The following is a 25,880-nucleotide window of genomic DNA, read 5'->3' as shown; positions in this document are numbered from 1 at the left end:
AATACTGATGAAAGACAGGATAACCAATGCATGGTAGGAAGCTTGTCACAAAGAGTGGTCATTGCAGTTAAGAGTAGAGAAAGGTCCACTATGACAATGATAATTGGAACTTAGCACTCTGAACAAGAACTGGGTGCTGAAAGGAGATAAAGTGGCATACATCGTATCCTTTAATAAACAATAGTGCAAACCACAGTATCAAAAAGGAGAGAGGGAAAGAAAGAGTGAAAGAGAAAGGGAAAGAGAGAGACAAAAGGCCTGCCCCAGAGACGGGGTGGTGGGGTGAGACAGGAACCAGAGACATGGATGGTGGGAAAAGTGCACTGGTATATATCCTATGACTAATACTCAAGTTGGAATAATTTTGTAACCATGATATGTAAATAAAAATTTAGTTATTTAAAAAAAGATCGATCTAAAGATTCCCTTCCCTAATACAACTGTCCTATTCCATTAGTTTGGGACTAAATAGAATGAAAAGAAAGGAACTGCTGTCTAGCTGCTATCAGACAGGACATTAGTCTTTTCTGAATTTCAGATTGGGATTTAAAAATTATCTTTGGTTTTGTTTTGGGACTACATCTGACAATGCTCAGAGGTTATAGGAATCACTTCTGGTTGTGTTTGGGGGGGGCATATGGGATGTTGGGGATCAAACCCAGGTTGGCTGCCTATGCTATCTCTCCAGCCTCAGATTATCTTTTCTTGGGGCTAGTAATGTTAAGACTGTTAGCAGTGAAACTGGAACCGTATCACTGACTCTCCTATCTCTAGCTTGCCAACTACAAATCAGCTGCTCTGATTGCACACATATAATTAGTCAAATAGTCAAAGTCATAATAAATCTAGTAAATAAATTATACACACATAGTTTTTTTTTTACTTCTGCTTCTCTAGAGAACCCTGGTGTACTCATCCATGTAAAACATTTTCCCCATAATATATTGTGTGTTTAAGGCTGAAAATAGGGACATTGAAAATATAAAAATAAAAATAAATGAAGACCTGCTCAAAAACTATGACTTTGCTAAAAATTTATTTCCCGTATGATCCAGAAATTCCACTTTTATATCATTTTATATCATGGCATTTATATCAAGGCAAAACTCTTCAGAAAAGACATTTTCACACCTGTATTTATTACAGCACTAATCACAATAGCCAAAAATCTAAAAACAGTCCAAGAGCATATGATTGGATAAAAAAACAACTGGTATATCTACACACAAAATATTACTCACTATAAGAAAAAATGAAATCGGGCTGGAGAGACAGCATGGAGGTAGGGTGTTTGCCTTGCCTACAGAAGGACGGTGGTTCGAATCCCAGCATCCCATATGGTCCCCTGAGCCTGCCAGGAGTGATTTCTGAGCATAGAGCCAGGAAGAACACCTGAGCACTGCTGGGTGTGACAGCCCCCTAAAATCGTGCAGTTTGCTACTACATGATGAAACCATGGAGTACCATGGTTAGTTACTCAGAAGGAGTATATAAAATGAGATATAAAATGACCTCTTGAATTGCGTATATAAAGTAACGTAGTAAAGAAATAAATACTCAAAAGCAACAGAAATCTGGAACTAGTTTTTATTATTTTTATATTTTAATTTTGGGGGGGGGGTTTGGGCCGCACCCAGTGACACTCAAGGGTTACTCCTGGCTATGCACTCAGAATCGCTCCTGGCTTGGGGGACCATATGGGACACCGTGGGACTGAACCAAGGTCCAACCTAGGTTAGTGTGTGCAAGGCAGAGATGCCTTACCACTTGCACCACTACTCTGGCCCTAGAACTGGTTTTTAATAGGAAGCATGCATATCACTCTAAGGTAGATGGAGAGATGGAAGGAAGTGGAGTGGGACAATGGGACAATGTGGGAGAGAAGATAACACTCTGGTGGAGGTTGAGATGTTGGGATGCTTTTTGCATTAAAATGTACCACTATTAATATTGTAAATTATAATGCTTAAATTAATTTTGAAAAAATTATCACTTTAAGACTTACTGCCAAAAGTCTGAAAGATGATTTCTTTTTAAATTACAGGGGTCACACCCAGTGCTGTAGGAGCCAAAGGTTAAGAGGTCCCTGAACCACTCCTGACAATAGCTGGCTGTGCAGTACAGGCCTGACTGTTCAACAGCTAGATGGTGTTAGCGTTTGGGACCACTAGATCCATCTGTCAGTACTCAGGGGCCTTGACATGCTGGGGACTGAATTCAGTGTCTCATGCATACTAGGCATGTAATCTATCCCTTTGAGATATGCCCCTCAAAGATCATCTTAAGTTTGTGTTTATATTCATTAATTAAACTCCTTATAATGTACATACAATATTCTTAGTCTTTAATATACAGAAGGGAGCAATTTAACAGTTCGGGGGGCAAAGCAGGGGGGTGCTGGGAACAGGGTTGGAGGGAGGACAACACTGGTGGTGGGAATACCCCTGATTCAATGTCATTATGTACTTTATTACTGTGAAAGACTTGTAATTCATGATGATCACAATAAAAATTATTTAAAAAAAGGGGGGAAATACATTTATATTCTATTTGACTTTCTAGTCATTACAATTTAAGACTAATTTGACATACTTTTAAAGAGACATATTTGCAGTTACTGGTATTAAATACCTCTTAATTTGAGACACACCTTGAAAATTATAAAAGCAAAAGTTTTTAATACTAAAAATTAGTATTAATTTTGAAGCAAGATGCCATAGAAGAAAGAGATAGTATATTAGTAGAGTGTTTGCATTGCATACACCAGACCAAGAATGATTCTGGCATCCCAGATGGGTCCCAGGAGATCTGGCAGGAGTGATCCCTGCGTGCAGAGCCAGGAGAAAGGCCTGGGCACACACTGCTTATGTGGCACAAAAACAAAACTAAACAAAAAAAGAAGTTACATAAGTAGATATGAATATTTGCATCTGCATTTTAAAAACTGGAACATCTTAACATTTGATTTCCAAATGATTTGATAAAATAGTATACTCATATCATTCAAGAACTTATTTCTATTATATAATTCATTTCAAATAATTGAAAACCTTGCAAATATTATGGGAAAGGTCACATGTTTAATTCACATTTATGAGTATCATTTTTAAATTGACTTCATGATCTTTAATGATAGCCCAAAATCTGAATTTTAATTTGCTTTATCAGATGCCATGAAAAAAGAAAAAGCTGTTAATTTTGAATTCTAAAGGGAATGATCACGCTACTGTGTTAAATGTAAATTCAACAAGTCATCAATGTTTGATAATATTAATTTAGTGACCCCAGCTCAAGGACACTACCTGATCCCTTACTGCTGCAAATCATTTCTCAAACTCAACAAGACCATGGTGTATAATGAAAATGTGCCCTGAATTTCACTCCCCACAAGAATATCTCAAAAGACTTAATGGGGAAGCCTGTATTTCCTTTATATGTTTAATATAATAATAATAATAATAATAATAATACCTCTTAATGTGTTTATTCCCAAATGTAAGGTAGATTCTTTCATCACTTTTTTCTTTAATTACTTTTTACTTTATTTTTATTTCTTCTATATATGTATAATATATTATGATATATAATAATATATAGGTATATATATTTATATATACCTGTTTTCTTTAACTTCTCCTGTTTTGGTTCTGCTTGGTACAAAAACCTAGAAAAAAAAGTCTTTGCCTGGGATAAAAGCTATACACAGAGGGGATCATTTACACTAGCATTGGGGTGTTGGCAAAGGAGGAAGATATGGGATGCATGCTGGGAACAGGGATGGAGAGAGGACAACACTGGTGGTGAGAATGCCCCTGAATATTGTCACTGTGTACCTTAAATATTACTGTGAAAGATTCATAACTCACTGTGGTCACAATAAATTAATAGATATTAATTTAGTCTCTGAACACCCCCAACTGTTACAAGTAGGGAAGCCAAGATCAAACTCAGGCCAGCATTCAACCAGGACACATTTTTAGTTAGTGGCATCAACACTCAAGGGTCTGATTATTGGTCCAGCATTTGCTGCATCAAGGCATAATATATCTGACCCTTCTAGCACTCTGAGTCATCTGAGCTCCTTAAAGACTGACTTTCTTTAAAAGCACAAAAAATAAGTTGGTAAACTCCAAGTATTAAAAGGTTGCAATGTCTGACTGAAATTTCATGAATAAAATGGCTCTTTACATTCCTTCCCACCTCCGATAAATTTGGCTTTCACCAGCTCAAGTCTGAAAACATCTTTGGATAATTTTCAGCAGAGAAACAATAAATCAGGGATGTCAGGGGCTGAGAAGGGAGAGCTTTTCCAATTTTCATAAACAAAAACTTCAGTGACAGCCGCTTTCAGGTTTTGGATGTAATTTTCCTAACTGATGTCTTCACTGTGGTGTGCCTTGGCTGTCTTCCACTCACTAGCCAATCTTGGGGAAAACGTGATTTATGTTGACATCACATCGATGTGAAAATCTGATCAGGTACACGGGAACTCTGCAGCCTTGCTGGGGAAAGCTGGAAACAAGTCACCATTCACATGTGGATAAGATAAAAGAAGGTACATCTATAAAAGTACTGCTGTTCTGCTTTGGCTGTATTAATTGGGCAACCGATTCATAGCTAATGACATAACCTCAAGAAACGTCCCACTGAACTAGCTATAAAAATTCAGAAAAAAATTAAAAGTCATCATAGTGCTAAAACCTAAAATGAATGCTAAGCCCATTGCTAGAATTCAGAAGAATATTCACATTCCTATGAGTGTTGGTGGTTCAAAGACTGATAGCAATCTTCATTCCTATCCCTAGCTCAGAAGCATTTTCTCACCTTGGCCAGTTTTCTATAAGTACAAACTCCATGACTCTACTTCCAGAGATCATGATTCAAAATAGGTCTGGTGTGAAGAAAGTATGTGTGGGTCCAGAGTGAATTTTCAAACAGCTCTTTAAGTGAATCTGATGATTTATTTCCCTGAGGTTACAAAAATGATTGCTTGAGACCAATCTGAGATAGTGGATAGACAGCCCTATGTTGTATAGTTGTAGCTTTATTTTTAAACGTAACTTCAAATGTTAAAATTTAAATTCATAAGATACAAAAATAATACAAAGAGTTTCTATAACCCCTTCAGCAAGCTTTCTCCAATAATCAAATCTTATATAACCAAAGTACATTGGCAAACCCTGGAAACTGATATTGTCTAATGAAGTAAGCTATGAATTTAGAAATAAATCTTGGACTTTATTTATTGTTTTAAACTTTATTTATTTATTGATCAGTTGACTGATTTATTGGTTTCTGGGCCACACCCCATAAAGCTCAGGGGTTACTCCTGGCTCTGCACTCAGCAATCACCTCTGGCTGGCTGGGGGACCATATGGGATGCCGGGAATTGAACCAGGTCCCTCTCGGGTCAACTACATGCAAGGCAAATGCGCTGCTGCTGTGCTATCTCTCCAGCCCTTTACTTGGATTTTAATAGTTTTGACATAAATTCTTGGTTATATGCATTTTGCGTACATTTATACATGTGTACTATAAATAGGTACACAAAATTTTATGAGGCATGAATTGGTATTATCATTATAACCAAATTTGGTCATCATTATAACCCAAATGTATAACTGTTCCATCACCATAAAAATATCTTTGTTTATTTCTTGATAGTGATACCTTCTTTTACCTAAACCCTCAATACCTAAATACCTCAATCCTAACCTAAGCAATCATTACTTGATTCTCCTTCAACATTATTTTGTAACTTTGATAATAGTACATAAATACAACCATTCATTATAATGGTTTGAGTTTGGTTTTATTTTGAGATATTTTCTGATATACTTATTTTAAGCATATTAGATGATAACTAAAAGAAAAAAATAGACATCATTTTCCAGAATATGATGAAGATTGTGCAAAAATTGAAGTTAAATAACTTAAGGAGTGTTTCCAGTATAAAATCATGCTTCATAAATTTTCTCTATAAAATAAACACAAAAGACATTCCTTAAAAGATGATGAACCAAAGGATTAGAGTGGACATGAAATTGTGAGAAATGTCTAAATGTATACAGAGAATTATTCAGAATAATAAATATATATGCATATCTCAATTATAAATTCACAAATAAAATGATAATTTATTAAAAGATTAGCTTTAGATGATATTTTAATATCAAGGAGTGAAAGTATGTTCTTACTGTACTTACACAGCTGTGTCATAGTTAGGAAAGAAGCTGGAATCAAATTATATTTGAATCCCAGCTCTGTCATTTATTAGTTGGATGACTTTGGACAAATTACTTAATCTCACTGTTTCTTTCCAATAGATATGATCTGAAAAATATGGTGATGAGAACAGTTCCTGGATTTTATTACTAGATGGATAAAATGAGTATATATATATATATATTAAATGCTTACACTAGTACCTAATACAGAGTTCACATTTGATAATAATAGTTATTAAATTTTTTAAGTTGTTTTCACACATTTTATTTTTCAAATAAAGTTCAGAATCAGCCTTTCAAGTTTTATTATAAAAATCCCATTGAATTAGTTTAGTCCATGCGGTGACTATAGAAAAAAATACTGACAAAAAATGAAAATTCCTATGTCTTCTGACCTGGGTAATAATGTGTATCTCCATTTATTATTCATTATGTCCTTCAGCAAAGTTTTATAATTTTTCCCTGACCCAGGCTAAAATGTGTCACTAATTTCCCAGACATTAATAAGGTTTATTTGCCAGAAGCTGTATTGATTCTATTCTTAAACTAAATTCTCTTAAAAACTTACTATTATTATTTGCTGTTATATAGGTAAACAATTTGTTTTAGTGTAGTAATTTTATATCTGACAATCTTTTATGAGTAGATTGTTTTTCAATCAATTCTCTTGAAATAGTTAAGATGAAAATCATGTTTATAAAGATAGTTTTGCTTCCTCCTTTCCAATATTCTTTTATATTTAGTAAAAAAAAAAAAGAAAAGAAAAAGTAATTTTCTTCTATCTTTTGGTTGAATGACAGTAGTCAGAAGTGAAGGAAACCTTCCGTCCAGGAGCTTTGCGATCAGTTAGTTACACCTAAACTCCTTCTAAAGAAAAGTCAAGCAAGTTACCACTTGTCCCTTAACCTCCAAAAATCTCGATTTACAAGTAAGCCAGTGTAATCAGTTTGAGCTCTAGATTAATTCTTTTTTTTTTTTTTTTGGTTTTTGGGCCACACCCGGCGGTGCTCAGGGGTTACTCCTGGCTGTCTGCTTAGAAATAGCTCCTGGCAGGCACGGGGGACCATATGGGACACCGGGATTTGAACCAACCACCTTTGGTCTTGGGTCAGCTGCTTGCAAGGCAAACGCCACTGTGCTATCTCTCCGGGCCCTCTAGATTAATTCTTACCCAATCAAAATAAAAACAATTCAGGGGGGGCTACACCTGGCATTGTTCTGAAGTTAATCCTGGCTCTGTGCTTAGAAATTACTCCTGGCAGATTCAGGGGACTATATGGGTTGCTAGGATCAAACCTAGGTCAGTCGAATGCAAGGCTAATGCTTTACCCACTGTGCTATCAAACAGGCCCCTCTTAATTCTTTTATAAGTTAAAAATTAGGTTAGGTTAGGTTTATCTTTTCAGAACTTTTCTTTAATGAGAACATGGGTAATTTGTTATTATCTGCTTTGTTATAAGGACGTACTGTAACCTATTTGAATATGCAAAAATATAGATTTATTTTCTTGGCTATTGCAAGTGCCTGAATATGCCTTTAGGACTCGGGGGGAGTGGTTGAACTGCATGAGGGAAGCACTCAGGGCCTACTCGTGTCTCTGCACTCAGAGATCACTTCTGTATTGAGGATACCAAGTGTTGCTGGGGACTGAAGTAGAACTGGCCACGTGCAAGGCAATAACCTAAAAGAACCCTAAATCACTTAGGTTCCTTGAATATGCCATTTAAAAAAGTAAAGTGATTACTTTGCTTTACTTGTTTTATAAATATCGGCACATATAGGGGACCAGAGTGCTATCACAGTGGTAGGGTGTTTGCTTTGCTAGTGACCAACCCAGGATTGATCCAGGTTCAATTCCTGGCATCCCAGATGGTCCCAGGAGCCTGCTAGGAGTGATTTATGATTGGAGATCCAGGACTAACTCCTGAGCTCCCCTGGGTGTGGCCAAACATCAACCCCTCCAAAAAAAACAATAGCCTATTTATATTTAGTATGTCTTACATTTCTAGAAAGTATGCACAAAATTAATAAGATAAACAAGGGAAATTAAATGCATCAAATTCTAATTCAATTAAATATAATTTTAATAAATTTGCTGTAAATTTTGTCATAAACAATATAGACAGACTTCTTGGCATATTTTATCTCTGTGCAGATGTGAGCTTTAATTTCCTTAGTCTAAATTAAGGTGTGTTTTCAACAAAGGATTAGTGACAAAGAGAGCAAAGGGCATAGAAATAGGAAATTACGATGGTACAAGGTGTGTCTGGGAAACCACAACTGGTGAAAAAGGGAGAAAATAAACAGTTACTAAACATTTAGTATTTACCAGACACCATGCCAGAAGCTTTAACATACATGACATGTTCAGCCCTCACAAGCACTGTTTGCAGTAAGGTATAATAATGTCCTTTTCATAAAAGAGGAAACAGAAACACAAAGAAGTTAGTCACTTGGGAAGTTTACACAGTCAGAAAGTAATTAAGGCACTGCAACTATTAGGTAAATTAAGTTAAACAAGCTGCTTAATCTCTTATGTTAAATTTTAGTTCAACTGCAAAATGTGAATCAAAAGACATAATATTATAAGAAATATAAATAAAAATTAGACATACTATAAATTCAATAACAGGAACAAATGGACATTTAGAATAATTTTTAAATGACTAAGCCCAATTTTTCTAAGAAAGTTACCATCTTAGAGTAAAACAATATTTATAGCTAAGCCTTATACAAAGTCATATGCCATTTAAATCTTCTCATGAGTCTGTATTGGAGAAACATATAAACTAAATTTATACACAGCAAAAAGACTGCTGTATCATAATTTTCTTCAGCATAAGAATACTTTTAAATACTCATGTAATGTTATAATATCTCAAATATTACCAATTGGTTCCTGTATTCATATAGAGAGGATTTATCAGGTAAAGATAAATGCTACCAATGCTCTATCTGCCCTTCTTCACTTTCCCATTAAAATCCTAACAAAAATAGGGCGCTGAAGAGAGCACAGTAGAAGGGCATTTGCCTTGCAAGTGGCTAACACAGGACCAATAGTGGTTCAAATCCCAGCATCTCATATGGTTCTGGGTGCTGCCAAAAGTGATTTTTGAGCAGAGAGCCAGGAGTAACCCCTGAGTGTCACCGGGTGTGGCCCCAGTACAAAAAACAAACAAAATCCTAACAAAATTACTACAAAAGAATACAAATTTCAATCTTATGAAAAGTCAAGAAATTTGCTTTTCTGAATTCAGGAAGAATTCACAGTATTCAAAGGATAAAAAAGGACATTTTGAAGCTATAATTCACTATGAAGGATATAAAAGTATACCATACCAGGGTCAGAGAAATGGCACAAGGGGTAAGGAATCTGCCTTGCCTGCACTAGCCTAGAACGGACCGTGGTTCGATCCCCCAGCATCCCATATGGTCCCCCAAGCCAGGAGCGATTTCTGAGCAGAGAGCCAGGAGTAACCCCTGAGCATCACTGGGTGTGGCCCAAACTTTCAGACACAAAAGAGAAAAGAGCTGGAAGTTCCAGCTCACCTCAGGAAACTCACCACAAAGAGTAATGAGTTTAGTTAGAGAAATAACTACATTTTGAACTGTCCTAATAATGAGAATGTACGAGGGAAATGGAAAGCCTGTTTAGAGTATAGGCGGGGGTCGGGTGGGGAGGAGGGAGATTTGGGACATTGGTGATGGGAATGTTGCACTCGTGATGGGTGGTGTTCTTTACATGACTGAAACCCAAACACAATCATGTATGTAATCAAGGTGTTTAAATAAAATATTAAAAAGGATAATTATGGAAAATATTACTTAATAAAAAAGTATACTATACTCAAATACATCTTTTTGATATAAAATTATTTTGTTTTGAAGATAAATGCAAGACAGCAAATACAGGTAGAGTTCTCTGAGGTCGACCTTTTTCTGCCTAAGGTCAGGATACAATTTTTTTTGTAACATTGATATAAATGATCATTTGTGATCATTTCTAGAAACTAGAAATATCATATACCAAATCTTAATGAACAGCTTTTTTTTCTGCCATTTATTTCCTAGTCACTTCCATAATTGAGCACTCCTAGGATCTCAAATTCCCTTTTTTTACTAGCTTCTTCTCCACAATATATTTCCTGATGATAAAGTGGTATATAAGGGAATAGTGAGATAGTACAGCAGTTTATGCTCTTGACTTGCAAGCAGCTGAACTAGGTTTAATCCTTGATATTACATATGGTCCCCCAAGTCCCTCCAGGAGTGACTCCTGTGTGCATAGCAGGAGTAAGCTCTGAATAGACTCTGAGTACAGCTAGGTTTAGCCCCAAAAATGAGGAGAAGAGAGGGAAAGGGAGGAGAGGAGATGGAAGGAGAGGAAGAGAGGAGAGAAAAGGAGAGGGGAGGGGAGGAAAGAGGAGGAGTGGGGGGGGGGAGAATGGAGGGGAAGAAAGGGGAGGGAAAGGAAGGGAAGGGAAAGGGAGGAGAGGAGAGTATGAACTGTTGGTTGGAATACAAAGTGGTCCTGACTCCATGAAAAACAGTATGGAGAATTCACAAAATACTAAAACTGGTTCACCATATGACCCAGCAATTCTATTCCTAGTTTTCTATACAAAGAACAATAAACCGCAAATCAAAAAGATAAATGGGCCCTTATCTTCACTACATAATAAACTATACAATTTACAATACCAATAAGTAAAAACAATCTAGTTGTTTAATGACAAATTATTGAATTAAAAATGTGATGCACAGGTACACAACAGAATGCAGAATGATGAGATATCATAAGAGTTAATATATATATATAGTATATATACTATATATACAGTTGCTTTAATATCATTTGTTTAAAAATTATACTTTTCCATTGATTTGTCTTAATTCCTTTACCAAAACTCAAAATAGAATTTAATTTTTGGTTGCTCTTTTTTTTTAACATAGTTAAATTAATGTTATTCAAATATAATTTTAAATAATAAAATCTACCCCTTTTATGTCAATATTTACATTAGTTTACAAACATATAAATCTACAGGACAGAGATACTAGCACAGTAATGTTGCACATGGTCAACCTGAATTTGATTCCCAGGCATATTATATGGTCCCCCAAGCCAGGAGTAACTCCTGGGCAGAACTGGGTGTGACCCCAAAACATTAAAAACATAAAATGTAAAAAATAAAACCCAAGAAAACAAAATATATACATCTATGTAAGCAAGAATATTTCTAATATCCCAAGATGTTCCTTTACACTCTTTTATCTCCAAATAACCAGACTTTCTGTTATTCTTGACTCATTTGTACTTTGGAGAATTTTATGTAAGTTCTGTAATTTGATGCAGCAGTTGCACTGAACTGTACTGATGAGTGCCATTTCTTACATGAATATGCCATAATTTACTTAGTCATTCACTTGTATTTATGATCATAAATTTATAAACATTAAGAACAGATGCTTTACTATTAAACAGAGATTTTTATAATAACCTATTGAACTTCAAGTGTTGGAATAAGTATTAAATAAGTTAATGTAATCATTTTATTTGATACAATAGGGAAATACCTTAGAGAGGTAAAATGATTTGTCACAGCTAATAACCCATGACTTCCCAGTTGCAAACGCACTAATAACTTATGATATCCTAGAATTCATGTTCATAAAATTTGTAGGTCAGGGAATGTCATTTTTTTGATGTTTGAAGGGCACATTAAAGAAGGGGAAAGAGAAGTTTAATGAGTCAAGCAAGAGCTTTCTTTCTTTCTCTATACTTAAGACTTTGGAAGACTGCAAAGCGCTCAGCATTTAGAAGAGACTTCCAGAATGTTCTCTGTTATCTACTGACAATAGATCCAAAGTCCCTGCATTGACTGGGAAGTTGCCCAAGAAATTAGACACCACAGCCGGTTTTTTCGTTTTCACTGGACATTCTTAGCAAACGTTAGTCTAAACTATGAAACAGGAACAACTGATCTATTCTAGGAAAATGAGTTATCCTTCCAGCAATGCTATTCAAGACATTTCATGATTTTATTTCATATCTAAGAATACTATAGACACACATCCTAGAGTGCTTGCATCATCTATCTCTATAGTCTCAATGAGTTATTTGCTGTTGAAATAAAGACCAAGAAATAACCCTGGAAAATCAAGAAGTTGCTTAAAAAGATGAGAATCCCAAACACTAGTTTCCATCGAGGCTGGCCCTTTCCAAGCTTCTTGCTTAGTGATATGTATACATGCTAGTCAAGTACATCTTAGGAAGGGAATGGCTGCCTCCAAAACCCAATCAATCTCTCCTGCCTCTTTCACTCACTCTGGCTTGAGCTAACTGTAATTCTTTCTTTAATTTGTGTCCTAATATATATTTACTTGTGCTCTTGGACATGACATTTCAGATTGTCCTTTTGGTTTCCTGTATTTACAGATTCCTCTTCCCTAGTTAGTATTATCTACCACTTTTTAAAAAAATACAAATTCTGGAACTTGTCTAGAATAAAGTTTAACCTTTACATCATGGCTCTGCATGCTCCTATTGGCCTTTATTCCTTAGAGATCTATGCTTACATCTGTGGCTCCCAGAAAGGGGATTCATTTAAACTAAGGGGGGTTTATTTTTCTGGAAAATTGAATTATCCCCCAATTCCCTAAATTCTGTCCTTTGTTCTCACTCTCTGCTGCCCTCCAGCGGCTATATTTAAGATACAGTGGTTAGAAATTAGTTCTAAGTCTGCTGATATTGGCTACCAATCCTTTAGTACCTAGCCTCTTAGCCCACAACCCTATGTGATGTCTATATATATATATATATATATATATATATAAAATTATTTAAAATACATTACTGGTAACAATAAATTGTCTCCAGTAGTATTTTCATTTGTATACATCTATACCAAGACATATAAGAATGTCTTGGGCCAAAAAAGGTGTGGGTAGAAAAAGCTAAAGATGCCTTGTTCTAGCAGGATACTAGGCACTGTCAACAGCTGAGGTAAGATTCGTGTTCAGAACAAGGCAGGGTTAAATTCAGCCAGCAGCACAGCCTCTGACAGCACTGCTTCTCCCATGGAAATTTATTGGTGATGTCTTTCTTATCATTTCTCTTAAAGATGTGATTGTCTGAGACACTCAGATTTGTGGGTGTGCATACCCAGGTGTCTGAGACTTCGCTTCCTAGGAGAAGCAGAGAGGAGTTCAGCTTGCTACTTCATACTTCAACTATGAGAGGGTCACTAGAGCTATGGGAGACATTTCCAGGTGTGTTTTGTGAACTATTTATTAGCTCTTCACCCAAGAGCTAATATTGGAATCAAATACTAGTCTTTGATCTCAGATTTTGTTATGAGGGGAGCTAGTGTGAGGTTGGTACCAGGTTCACATGAAAACTCATAGCTGTTGAGTCAGTAGAGTTAGTATAATATGTAGGGCACTTGCCTTACATACAGCTGAGCCTGGTTTGAATCCCCAGTCAACATGCTTATCTAAATCCCTGAAAACGAAAATGAACAAACTGCTGAAACTTCTGGTTCTCTAAACCAAAACAAGAAAAAAATTAGGTGTGTGTGTGTGTGTGTGTTTGTGTGTGAAACCAAAATGAACAAGCTGCTGAAACTGATTGTCCCCAAACCAAAACAAGAAACAAATTAGGGTGTGTGTGTGTGTTTACACAATTCCTCACCAAAAGGTGTGACTAAAACTTTTAGTACCTGCAGGAAAGACTGTGCCAGAAGTATTTTCAGGTCAAAAGTAGGAAGTGTTGGACTGTACCAAGACTGCATACAGGTTGACAGTAACAATGGATAATGTTAGTTTGGGAGTCATGAGTCATGCCAAAGATCAGTTTTGACACTTGCTACCCAGAAAACTGTCTGCAACGACTTTGAAATGAAGGTCCTGCATCTATTGCTGGTCTCTTTAGCACTGTAATTAATACAGTTTAGGAATTCTGATAGGACTCATAGTGGCTGTCATCCATGAGTCAGCATTTCCTGACACCAACTGTGTAAAGAGTTCCCAAGAGGTGCAGAAGTTCTGTTTCAACAAAGCACAGGTGAGTAAAGAGCCAGGTGTCTGCTGCCAACACTCCTGCTAAGTGGTCATACTTCCTATTTGAGGAAAAACAAAATCCCTTGAAAATAAAAAAGAGTTCAACAGTCTTTTTACTTTTCTTTCTAGGATCCAAACTGTTGTCCTAAAAGTCAATGAGTCTCTGTATCTAACACTACCCTGGACTCAATTGTGGCCAATCCTTGCTACCAACCTTCAAAACAATTCTGTGAAGGCTTTAGGAATTCACTTCTGAGATGCAAAATGATTTCCATACTGAGAGGAGATGAACAGAAAAGAGCTTTCTGACCTTTTTGACCATTGTACATGATTCCAATATCAATCTGTAATACTTTGCTTTAATATTATTTTATAAGATCGTGTGTGAAAAATGGATTCTATAATTAAAATAAAAAGTAACCTAAGGACCTTTTTTGAGCTTACCTCCTCAGCTAACAGGCTAGTATAAGGTGATATAAAGTCTCAGCAGTTCTAGAATAGATCCTCCAATAAACAAAGGCTATTTAGAAAGTCACAGAGTATGTTCTATATTTCTGACAAGTTCCTTCTATTTATTTTCCTTGGTGATTCTGGTTCCTAATGTCTCACTTGTGATAAGGAGACAGATCTGGTTTTCAGATCTTCAGAATGCTTTAAAAACATTCCAGTAGCTGAAGACCTTCATCTGTACCCCAGATGCCTGGCTCTTGCAGCCTTGGGTACTGTTAAGGTCAAAGGTCTAGCACAATAGAGTCAATTCTTAGAAATAGTGCTATTTATCTCTCTTTACAGAACTGGAGTGAAAGGTGGTAGCTCTCACCTTGGAAATAGGAATTAATTTCTGGCAGAGCTCCCTTTGAGGTTAGAGGCATTACTTAGGCTAAGGGTGTCTGTCAAAATAACTGGATAAGACAATGTTGTCAAATAAGCAGAAAATGCTGCATTAAAAAAAAAGCCACATTTTGAAGCATTACAAGTTAATGATTTGATTTATGCTAGAGTGTCAAATCCTCTATAATAAGCATTATCACTACATAGAAAACCTGGACTTAACTTGGGGTATCTTACCAGAAAACTCTAAAGCTGTCCTTAAAAGTAGAACAATACAACATCAATGGAAAAAAAAATCAAAATCCATTCTCCTGAATCAAAATGCTCAGGGGTTACTCCTGGCTAGCGCTCAGAAATCACTCCGTGCTTGGGGGGACCATATGGGAAGCTTGAGGATCGAACCGCAGTCTGTCCTAGGTTAGCACGTGCAAGACAAACACCTTACTGCTTGCACCACCACTCTTGCCCCATATCTTAAAATTCTGTGAGCTATCAAGCAGCTTGATTTTTGACTCTGAAACACTGTTTTAATAGTCATTGTTGAAGGTCAAAGATAGTTGAAGTTGACAGAATATATCAAGTGAGCACTTGGAGATATTTCCATAAATATCGTTGGCCCTACACATCACTGCTATGTTTATATACCACTTCTGTTTCTCTCTATCAGGAAGACCCTTTTATAAAAATATCTCCCCTACTACCCATTTCTATACCTTTTAATTTTAGTTATTCACTAAATGCTTAGGAAAACCACAGGCCAACTCCCCAAAACTCTCAAGTTTAAGAACCATAAGAAGAAATACATGTAGAAAACAGCTTTCTTTCTCTATGATATAGTGGAATAGATGTGTTGAAAAGTAGAATATTGATCTTTTAAGTTGTGTGTTATGGTGTGGCAAACCTGGAACGGACCCCAGTTTAATTCCTGGCACCCATATGGTCCCCTGAGCCTGCCAGGAGCAATTCCTGAGCGCAAAGCCAGGAGTAACCACTAAGCTCCATTGGGTGTGGCCCAAAAAAAAACAAACAAACAAGCAAATAAATAAATAAGAATAAAATATGTGTTATGACCCAATCCCACCCAGTATCTTCTGTGATCTCTTAGTTGATTAGAATGGTCAGAGTGAATTATGAAGATGGAACCTCTACCAAATATGTTTTGTTAAATGCTGCAGCAAACAAAAACTATCTTTTGACAGGTGTTCAATTATAGATACTAATTTTAATTTTAAGCAAAATTAAGACCACCACCACCACCACCACCACCCCCACACACACTATCAGTCAAGCATAGCCAAAGAAAAGTTTCTCTTACTTCTTACTGATACTCTTGGCTCATAAGACTTGAGGACAGTGCAAAAGAGAAAGGAAGGAAATGGATTTTTTTTTAAAATATAAGTCTCATTAAGCAAGATAAAGATAGAATGAGAATCAGGAGTAGTCCTACATATTAAGATGATTAATCCTAGGTTTTCCTTCCTACTATTAACCAACTGATAGTACTGATTTGACTAAAAATTCCTCTAAAGCAGGGGTCCTCAAACTTTTTAAACAGGGGGCCAGTTCACTGTCCCTCAGACCACTGGAGGGTCTGACTATGGTAAAAACAAAACTAATGAATGAATTCTTATGTACACTGCATATATCTTATTTTGCAATGAAGAAACAAAACAGATACAAATACAATATGTGGCCCGCGGGCCATAGTTTGAGGACCACTGCAAGGAAGTAGCATATGAATTTGTCCAATATCTCCGAAGAAATATACAATTATTCCTTTTAGGTACTAGAGTTGTTTTTAAGATAAGTAAAGTGTCTGCAATGGAAATGCACTGTGTTTACTTTAGACTAAAGGTTTAGTTAGAAATTGGGGAATAACTGGCCTAGAGGGAATGTCACCAGCTCAATCTAAAAAAAGCCGTAGATATCTTGGGATGGCTTTGCTGTATAAGAGTCGTTGCCAACAAGCTCCATTCAGCAGATCTGATGCAATGTCACACCCTTGTTCATTCACTTTATAAAATTATGTATATTGGAAGAAATAACAATTTGGTTCAAAGAACAGAAAATAATGTCATGTTATTAAAGATAAGAGTGAAAACTTTTCCTGTTTGTCAAACACGAACATATATGAATTAAATAAATCATGCATTACCTGGTGAAGTTTAAGGTTTCCTCATAATGGATGTAAATACGAAAAATAAAAAATGTCAGAGGATGGCCTACAATATGAAGCATTTGAAGCAGTGCAAGACATAAAATAGAAAAAGGAAACCATGAGGAAAAAGAGTAACAGTATAAATAAATAATAAAGAGAAATTAAGGAGAATGGATTTAAAGATTAGCCTAATCAAGAGGAAATACACTAAAAATCCTAAGTGTAATGCATATATATATATATATATACACACACACACACACACATATATATATACATATTTTAAAACATTATTTAAATCTTGTTGTTTTCTACATTTGAAATACCTTCTGCTGGTATCAGCATCCAACTTTTTTATAGTATAACTCTTCCACTTTTTCATGAAATACTTTATGATACTTTATAGCTACTTAGGCCCATTAAGACCCTTTCTCTTTTTTTCCAATGATTAAAAAAAAATCTGTGTCTTGGCTTGCATTGCTTATTTTGTGACAATTACATAAAAGTCCAATATCCCAAATTGAAATCAAAGTGGAATTTGACAAATAGAGGTAGTTAGCCAACAAAATGTAGTAAAGGCGATGTTTGCTAGTTCCAAGTGTGGGCCTCAAGGGGGTTGCATATTTTCTTTAGTTCTGGATGCCTTCCAAGATGCTATGTGAATCAACCTGCGGGAAGCTGCTGGTGGTTGAGAGCATACCTGGAGCTGAGAAAAGCAGCCACGTTAAGGCATCTTAGACCAGGCAGTGCCAAGACAACCCAGAAGCTGATCTCAAAGTATGAATGAACCCATTACAACTATCCTAAATTGCCAAGTTGCACATACTAGACCTCAATGAGTGGTTCCTGTTTTGAAACCAATACATTTTGGGGTCATCTGCTATGCAGCAAAAGTGGCCAAAACAACCAAACTATGCACAATGGATCCTTCCATTCAAGGTAATGCTTATCAAAGTATGCTGTACATTAGAATAAAAGGTTTTTATTACTTCTTTGTCCCTGAAGATCATCGACTATTTCATTTGTGATCAAAATCTGGAATTCCCAAGCATTAGCTACTTAATGTTTAACAAAAGAACAAAAGTACAAGCAATAGTACTGCTAAATAAACAGCTGACTACTGAGAATCTACGAAGGGCCCTTGGATTACAACTTTCATCATGACACCTCAAAGGGTAGAAATTTGGGTAGATGCTATTTTAAGTTAGCCTTTTTTAAGTTTTACTATAATCCTACTTGTATGAATTTAGAAATAAAAAAGTATAGAGTAGTTAAAAGGGAAGATTCTGATTTTTACTGATTCATATAATTATTAACCCAGAAATCTGACAAACAAAATATGTACGTAAGTATGTTTTGACTTTGAAGTGCTATACACATGTAAAATATCACGAAAGCCTGCATATTCAAAATGTGATTTCACTCTTTTACTAAGACACAGGAAATTTCAAATAGACAGGACAGATGGAAAGGATGAACAGTTTTGCTGCCACATCTAATTTGATTTCTAATAAAATTTCACAGCTTGTAAATGACACCACTATTATAGACTACACAGAGAGAATTTCATGTTTTGAATGTTTTAAAAATGTTCACTGAATGGATAGTGTCTGAAACACTCTAAAAAAAAGAGAACATGAAAACATGACCAGCATACATATCCTCATAGCCAGTGAGTCAAATATAGATGCTAATAGTGAAATAATATCCTGCTTAAACTGCCTGCAGTGGGATGTTTAGGTGCCTCTTGTGTAGGTGAATGTCCCTTTCAACTGCCTTAACCTCAATTTCTCTTTTAACTTCTGTTATCCCAGTTAATTCTCTTGTTTACAGATTAATTTATAAAAGGCTTAATGTTAATATAAGTTAATAAAGAGAATAACCAAAAAGGTTTAAACAGGCTAGCATATTAAAAATATTTGTTGTTTTTCCTGGAACAGTAAAGAAAGACATTGGGGTTTGACAACAAACATACCCAGAGCCTATAGTTAGTCTCATGACAGTAATGCTTCAAGGGTAGAGACATCCTGTATCTCTTAGGCCAAGGGAGTTTCCTTTTTAATCTTCCCAATGTTTACTGTGCCGATGCATAAAACAAGTAAACAAACAAAAAACTTGACACACCTGCCCCCTTCTTTCCTTTTTCTTTTCATTTTTCCCTTCTTTTAATTTTGTTTATATTTATAGTTTCTAGATAGGGCCCATGCCTTTTTTTTCATAGAATCATAGAACATGGATCATCTTGCTCTGCCTCATATTTATATGTCTTCCTACAAACTGAGAAAAGAAAAAATAATGTGGATGGGACTTAGGGGTCAAGCAGTCTTAGGAGCATTAAGTGGAAATAAAAAATGGTCAGCCCTAAATACCCAAACTAATGTCAATGACAGTAGAATCAAGAAACCCAAACTATAACAAGCTCTACACAAAATGGACCTGTTATACTAGCAGTCTAGGGTGCTAAGGGTAGAGGTATGGATTGCATGTTGGGAACTGTGATAGAGGGAACGACCCTAATTCAATGTCACTATGTAACTGAAATACAACTGTGAAAGACTTGTAATTCACATTGGTCTCAATAAAAAATTATTTTAAAATCTCTGTTGCTAATATGTTGAAAAGAAAAACATAAATAAACTGAAGTCTCCAATTTTAGTTCATCAAATCGACCACATAAAAAATAGTTGAGAAAAGAGTAACAATGCTACATGGGAAAAATGTATGGTTAGCAGGAAACTCAATAAACCAATAACAAAAAGCCAATAGTACAGGGTGGGGATATGCTCATAAAAACGGTGAGTTGGTCAAAGTCTAAAGAAAATTTTAATAATCAGATGGTTTAGAATGAATCTTGGTGCTTGGGCAAGCAACTTCTTTGTCAGGAAAATATTCAAGCATACACTGGAGTGAATAATAGGATACCAAATATGACACTAAGGATAATACTACATGGTGCTAAGATTAAATTACAAACCAGAAGGTCCATAATTTTATTTTAGGATTCCAATGAATAAATACAAGAAGACAGCACATTCAGGAACACTTGATAATGCCTTAGGTGAGATCAAGTTACTATCACTGGAACTATCATTCCCATGCTTCCAATCTTAATTTGAGCATCTCTATGGCTCAGAAAAAGCCTCCTTAAAAAAAAGGCTTGTTTTATATATGCAATTATGAGAATAATTAATGTGAACTGCAAAAACAAATATTTTTAGCATGGCATATGGAAGGAAAGTTTCTTCCCTTTTTTTTAATAAATAATTCAACCTAAACATTGTTAATAATGAGCTACTGTCTGAGAATTAGGGATGCTTCTGAACATTTAAACTGCTTTAATAGAGACAGATATAAAGAGAAATTAGGTGATAATAAGAGGAAGCACACTTGTAGTATTAATAAGATCTTAGAGCTTTAATTTCTACTGCTTAAAGGAACTCTGATAGGACTGTAATAGAAAATAGAAACATAATCATGAACAATAATACCTACTGGGAACTCACAAGTACTTGAGCATTCACCCCCAGCTCAGACACCCTATTTTGGCTGTGCTTTCTAGCGTACTCCCTTAGTGAACATTTTCTGTGAACACTAGTTGCGTCCCATAGGGACCAAAACCACAAACTAGAGAGAATAACCACCCTATCTTCTCATGAATAGTGAGAAGGGAGGCTTTGCCCGCCTTGGGTGTGTTTCTCCAGTGAAACTTAGATTCCATCCTGCAAAACAGTAACACCAAAATCTTAATCTTTCAACCAATGAATCAGTCAAGGGATTAAAACTGAATGTCGTAGTTGAGTTGCTGAATCTACTGGTGGAAGGTGTTAAGCATGGATAGATGCTCAGCTCCATTTGTGATCATGCTGGGAAAGCCTTTATGTGCAAGAGAACCCCCACCTCAACCCCAAATATTAAGTTGACACACGTTTCTGGGACACAGCCTGAATCCTCAAACTTTGGCGGGTCTATAGAAACACAATTTTCTGTTTTCTGCTTAACAAGGCTTTCCAGAATTGTCATTAGATGACAGATTACACCACCCATCTACAAGGATTCAGGGGTAGTTCAGGCCATCCATTATGGGTTCAAAGCTGTTCCAGCATGAATCAAGTCACAGTGGTAAGGAAACTACCAATACAAGGGATCCTACAGCTTTAAGAAATACCCTGGGCATCTAAAAGTTTTCAGAATGCAAACTATGTCAGCTCTGAAAACAAGAGGCACTGCATCATGATGGCAGGAGAAACAAAGCCAGCCCCTTTTTTAAAACAGACAAAAAAAAAGATTGTTTTAATAGGAGAGAAGCATCAGTCATTGATTCTTACTTCATTCACACTTTTTATCCAACCCCATCCATCTTCAGAGTGAAGAGATGACAGAGCCCAGTTAGCTCTCTCCCTTTTGACCCCCGCCTGCCCATCCAGCTTCTCTGTACCCAAATCACCAAGGCCTACCAACCCACCCATTTCATTCGGCAAGAAACGGCCCTCTGGAAGCACTCTTTCTATCCAACAGGCTTGCAGAGCTCAGGTATGCCTAAATCCTGTATTTCCTCGCATGCCCTTCATAGTGTTGACTGTCAAGTTAGCATGAGTGGTCAGGGTCTTTGCTAAGCATCTTTGAAAATGGCCATTTAGTCACCTGTGGCTGACTACATTCTACAAAGGAAGAGACAGGAAGACAGAAGGCATAAGAAAAAGCCAACACACCAAGCCAACAATCCAGAATGTAAAATATTTCATTTTTTTCTTAAACACTGCTACCCTCATTATTGCCAAACAAAAGTTCTCCAGGCAGCAGTCTCTGCTTCAGTGCACCTGCTTAGCATGGCTTTACTGAGTTATCTTTCTGCTGTGTCTGCAGAAGCCAACTGCAGCACAATGGGTCACATCACTTGAGGGTCACTTGAGTCCCTCTACTCTCTGGGTCCCTCCTCCCATCTCCTGCCTTCTCTTCTACCCACAAAACCTTTAACTCCGCCATAGTTAAGGAGCCCAGATAGCTAAATAAAAGAGGTGGCCTCAAACACAGGGAAAAACTCTTGGGTCTCCAGTGTGAATCACCAACGCCAATCCCCCGCCCCTCCCCTTTTCCTTAAGACCTGATGGTCTTCAGTCACACATCTTAAAAGAAAAACAAAAAACAAAAACACAAAGACTTACTTGTCTCAAGTCGATGAAGGCCAACTGCAGCGTGTCCTCCTGGAACCCAGGCACCGGGCCGGATCTGGCAAACTCTGTGGGAAAGAAAAGAGGATAAAAAGCGCCTTTAACTAACCATGGACAGGGAGATTGGCAGACGGATGACAGGGAAGACAAGAGAGGCTGGGGGAGAGGAGGACCAAGCTTCTAAGGAGTCATGTCTCTCTCCCTTCAGCTTCTTTGTTTGCCCTTCAAAATTCGTGTCATCAAAACACCATTAATTCCAGCATCCTGACAGCAAGGAAACTGTACTAATTCGACCTGAAATTTATTCCCATGAGCTGCGCTGGGCTTCAGAGTATTTGTTTTGTGAATGGACAAACAACTCGCAGAGGAGGAGGGAGTGGGGGAGAGAAAAAAGTTTTTCCCTCAACACAATAAAATCTTCAGCTGTGAAACTCTTTTGAGTTCCGAAAGCTATTTATATTTTAGATCGCTGAAGGAATTTTCTAATTTCACGCCTGTCACCTCATTCCCCAAGCATTTATCAAAAAATATTCCCTGCCACATCATTAATTATTCCTTCACCGATTATTTTATTATCTCATGAGTGCATTATTGCATGTGCGTACACACGCACACACATAGCAGGAGAGTCTGCCCCAATCCAGCACTTGACTAGCTCTTCAGCAAAGTAGCATCTGATATCTGAAAAGGACCATCTAATAAATCTCATTGCAAAACCTTAGGGAACATGCATACATCCACTCTCTAGAGTATGCTTTGTCCTTGATTTCTGTGCTACTCTTAAAAGTTATTTTTTCTTTTCCACCTACCCCAATTTAATCTTGGGTCAAAAAGATCACATGAGTGCTATTTAAATTTACAGTAGTTAGTATCTTGGGTACATGTTTAGTTTATGACTCTGTCTTTGACATCATTAACAAAAAGATAGCTGCACAGGGCCATAGTGATAAATACTGGAAACAGTTAAGAATGTCAAGTTTAATTGTCCCTAAGCCTACTTATTAAAAAATCAAGAGATCTTATTTAAGCACTCTACAACACAAAATAAACATATATATTGAATATAAAAGCTAGACAATTACTATGTACGTCTTGAACTTTTCTGTGAAACTAAAGTCTGGCGGCCATTTACTTGAAAATGCTCAAGTGTCTGCTCAAATCAAGTATGAGAAGGAATGTTATCATCTGACATATTTTCTCTCCAAGAATGAGTTTAATAAATTATAAAATTAACATCATATTTTTCTCTTAAAATTAAATTGATCAAGATATTTTTACATGTCTGGAAAAGTACTCCTTTTAGCTACTGAATACATTCAAATCTTAATTTGTGAACAATCATAGGAATTTCTGTTCTTTGAACATATTTTCCATGTAGACCCTTCACTGGCATAATAGATGTTTGAAAAACCTTTATTCCATTTTAAAAACTAATAATAACAATTTAGGCTGCAGAGATTATGAAAACATTGTGTAAAAATAAAATGTCGAGCAATATATCAAGTAAATCAAAGCACAGCGCAAATGTATTATAAAGTTACACAGAAACTATGCTTATTTCAGATATTTCAAATAAAAGTGACGATCACAAATAGAAGGAAAAAAACTATATTGCATAATTAGCAGCACTAACATTTCTATTTGTTTTTGGAAGTAAATTCAAGTGCCATTTGTAAATTAAGTTTATCCTAATTACTTTCAAAATAATTGAAAGTTATAAATAATAAATAACAATTGAAGTTTTAAAAAATCAAAACTCTAACACTATACAAATAACAAATGAGGATTATGTTAATATAAAGTCTGACATAATCCATCTTTATATCGAATCATTATAATCATCTATAATAACTTTATTTGTTACAGCTGCTCAAGTAAGATGCACAAGTTTTTTATACTATCCTACTGTAGAAAGCAGTTCTTTCAGTTATTGCCACAAACCACTCTTATTAACAATTCTGACTGTCAGATGACCGGTCAGCTTATGTAAACTTCACACACCTAATGATACCATCTGCAGCTGTGAGATTATTACTATTGCTCCAGCATGACTCAAAACCGTGTTGCGTCACTTGAAGTTATGAAGCTCTCTGTCAGTAGAACTATTACAATCAAGGGCTCCTACCGCCTTACCTATGACAACTCCAACAGAATGAACTTGTGATATGTGGTCTGAATGCTTGGGAGATGGCTCTACGTTACTGAATCTCCTGATTGTACATGCTTCCTGGGGTTCCTAAACATTGCTGCTGAAACCACAACTAATCTAATCAAAATATATTTAATTCTAAGAATCTCATTTTTATAGACCTCATTTTAATGATGCATCAAATCTTCCTGTTTCTCAGGAGACAGCATAGATAAATGAGAATGACAATTGAAAAGTATGACAAAGGAAAAAGGTTTACTTTAATCTATAAATTATAAAATTATGTATCTATATTAAGTATATAAATCAACTTTATAGGTCTAGCTTTATATATAAATTTATCTACATTAAATATATAAATAAACTTTATATTTATTGCATTCATACTACTGTATGTGTATGTCTTATCTCCCCAAGAATATAGTAAACTCCTAGGGATTAAGACCATATAACAGAACATAACAAGTATTACAAATAATAATATAATATTTATAAGAATTAAATATAATACTTGGTAGGTATGAGTATCAAATACTCACATATCAATTAAATAAGTTACCCAATTGACAATACTCATAAACAACACATATTTCTTTAGATTTCAATAAACAAAGGGTTCTTAACCAGGGTATCCATAAGCAAATTTTTAACACTTCATGAACTTCCTAACAGTTAAGTGTACAATTCTTGAAGAAGATGGGCTTTGGAGTCATAAAAATGAGAGTTTAAGTTCCAGTTACTAGATGGACAAATTGCTTAGCCTCCTTAAAATGGTAATGTCTTTGTGCTAGAGCAATAACACAGGGGTTTAAGGAACTTGCCTTAAACCAATTGGATGGGGATTCCAGTTAATCCCTATCCAATCCTCAGTGTCACATATGGTACACTGCATCACAACCGGGAGTGATCCTTGAATGCAGAGCCACTAGCAATTCCTGAGTTGTGTCCCAACTCCCACACCCCAAAGACCTCAAACAAACAAACAAAAAAGACCAGTTTACCCTAACAGTGCTTCTATAGAGTCTAAATGAAATAATACATGTATATAATAAAGCAATTGGCAGAATGCCTGGTACAGAATAATTATATTTTGGTGGAATGTGTATCTATTTGGGAAGAACACTCAGTTTTCATTGAATTCTCAGATGGTTAGTAGACAAACAAAAATTAAGATAAACTATTCTAACCATAGCAAAACTTTAGTTAAATTTCAGTTACCATCAATTGATAAATTATTGAGAATTTATTTATGGCTAAATATTTAAATACTTCTCTCAAAGAAAGTT

At 36.0% G+C, this 25,880-nt stretch overlaps 1 protein-coding gene across 1 annotated transcript in view; it reads right to left on the bottom strand.

Annotated features, from left to right (window-relative positions):
• Positions 1-25,880, bottom strand: part of EXOC6B (exocyst complex component 6B) — a 604,019-nt gene that overhangs the window by 109,377 nt on the left and 468,762 nt on the right. The window contains exon 20 of the mRNA XM_049785045.1: positions 22,440-22,513. Coding sequence (XP_049641002.1) covers positions 22,440-22,513 — 74 coding nt within the window. The remainder of the gene's footprint in view (positions 1-22,439; positions 22,514-25,880) is intronic.

The sequence above is a fragment of the Suncus etruscus genome, chromosome 12 (assembly GCF_024139225.1).
Source record: "Suncus etruscus isolate mSunEtr1 chromosome 12, mSunEtr1.pri.cur, whole genome shotgun sequence".
Classification (NCBI taxonomy): domain Eukaryota; kingdom Metazoa; phylum Chordata; class Mammalia; order Eulipotyphla; family Soricidae; genus Suncus; species Suncus etruscus.
Note: the sequence above shows the minus strand (reverse complement) of the source record. Positions and strands in the feature narration are given on the sequence as shown.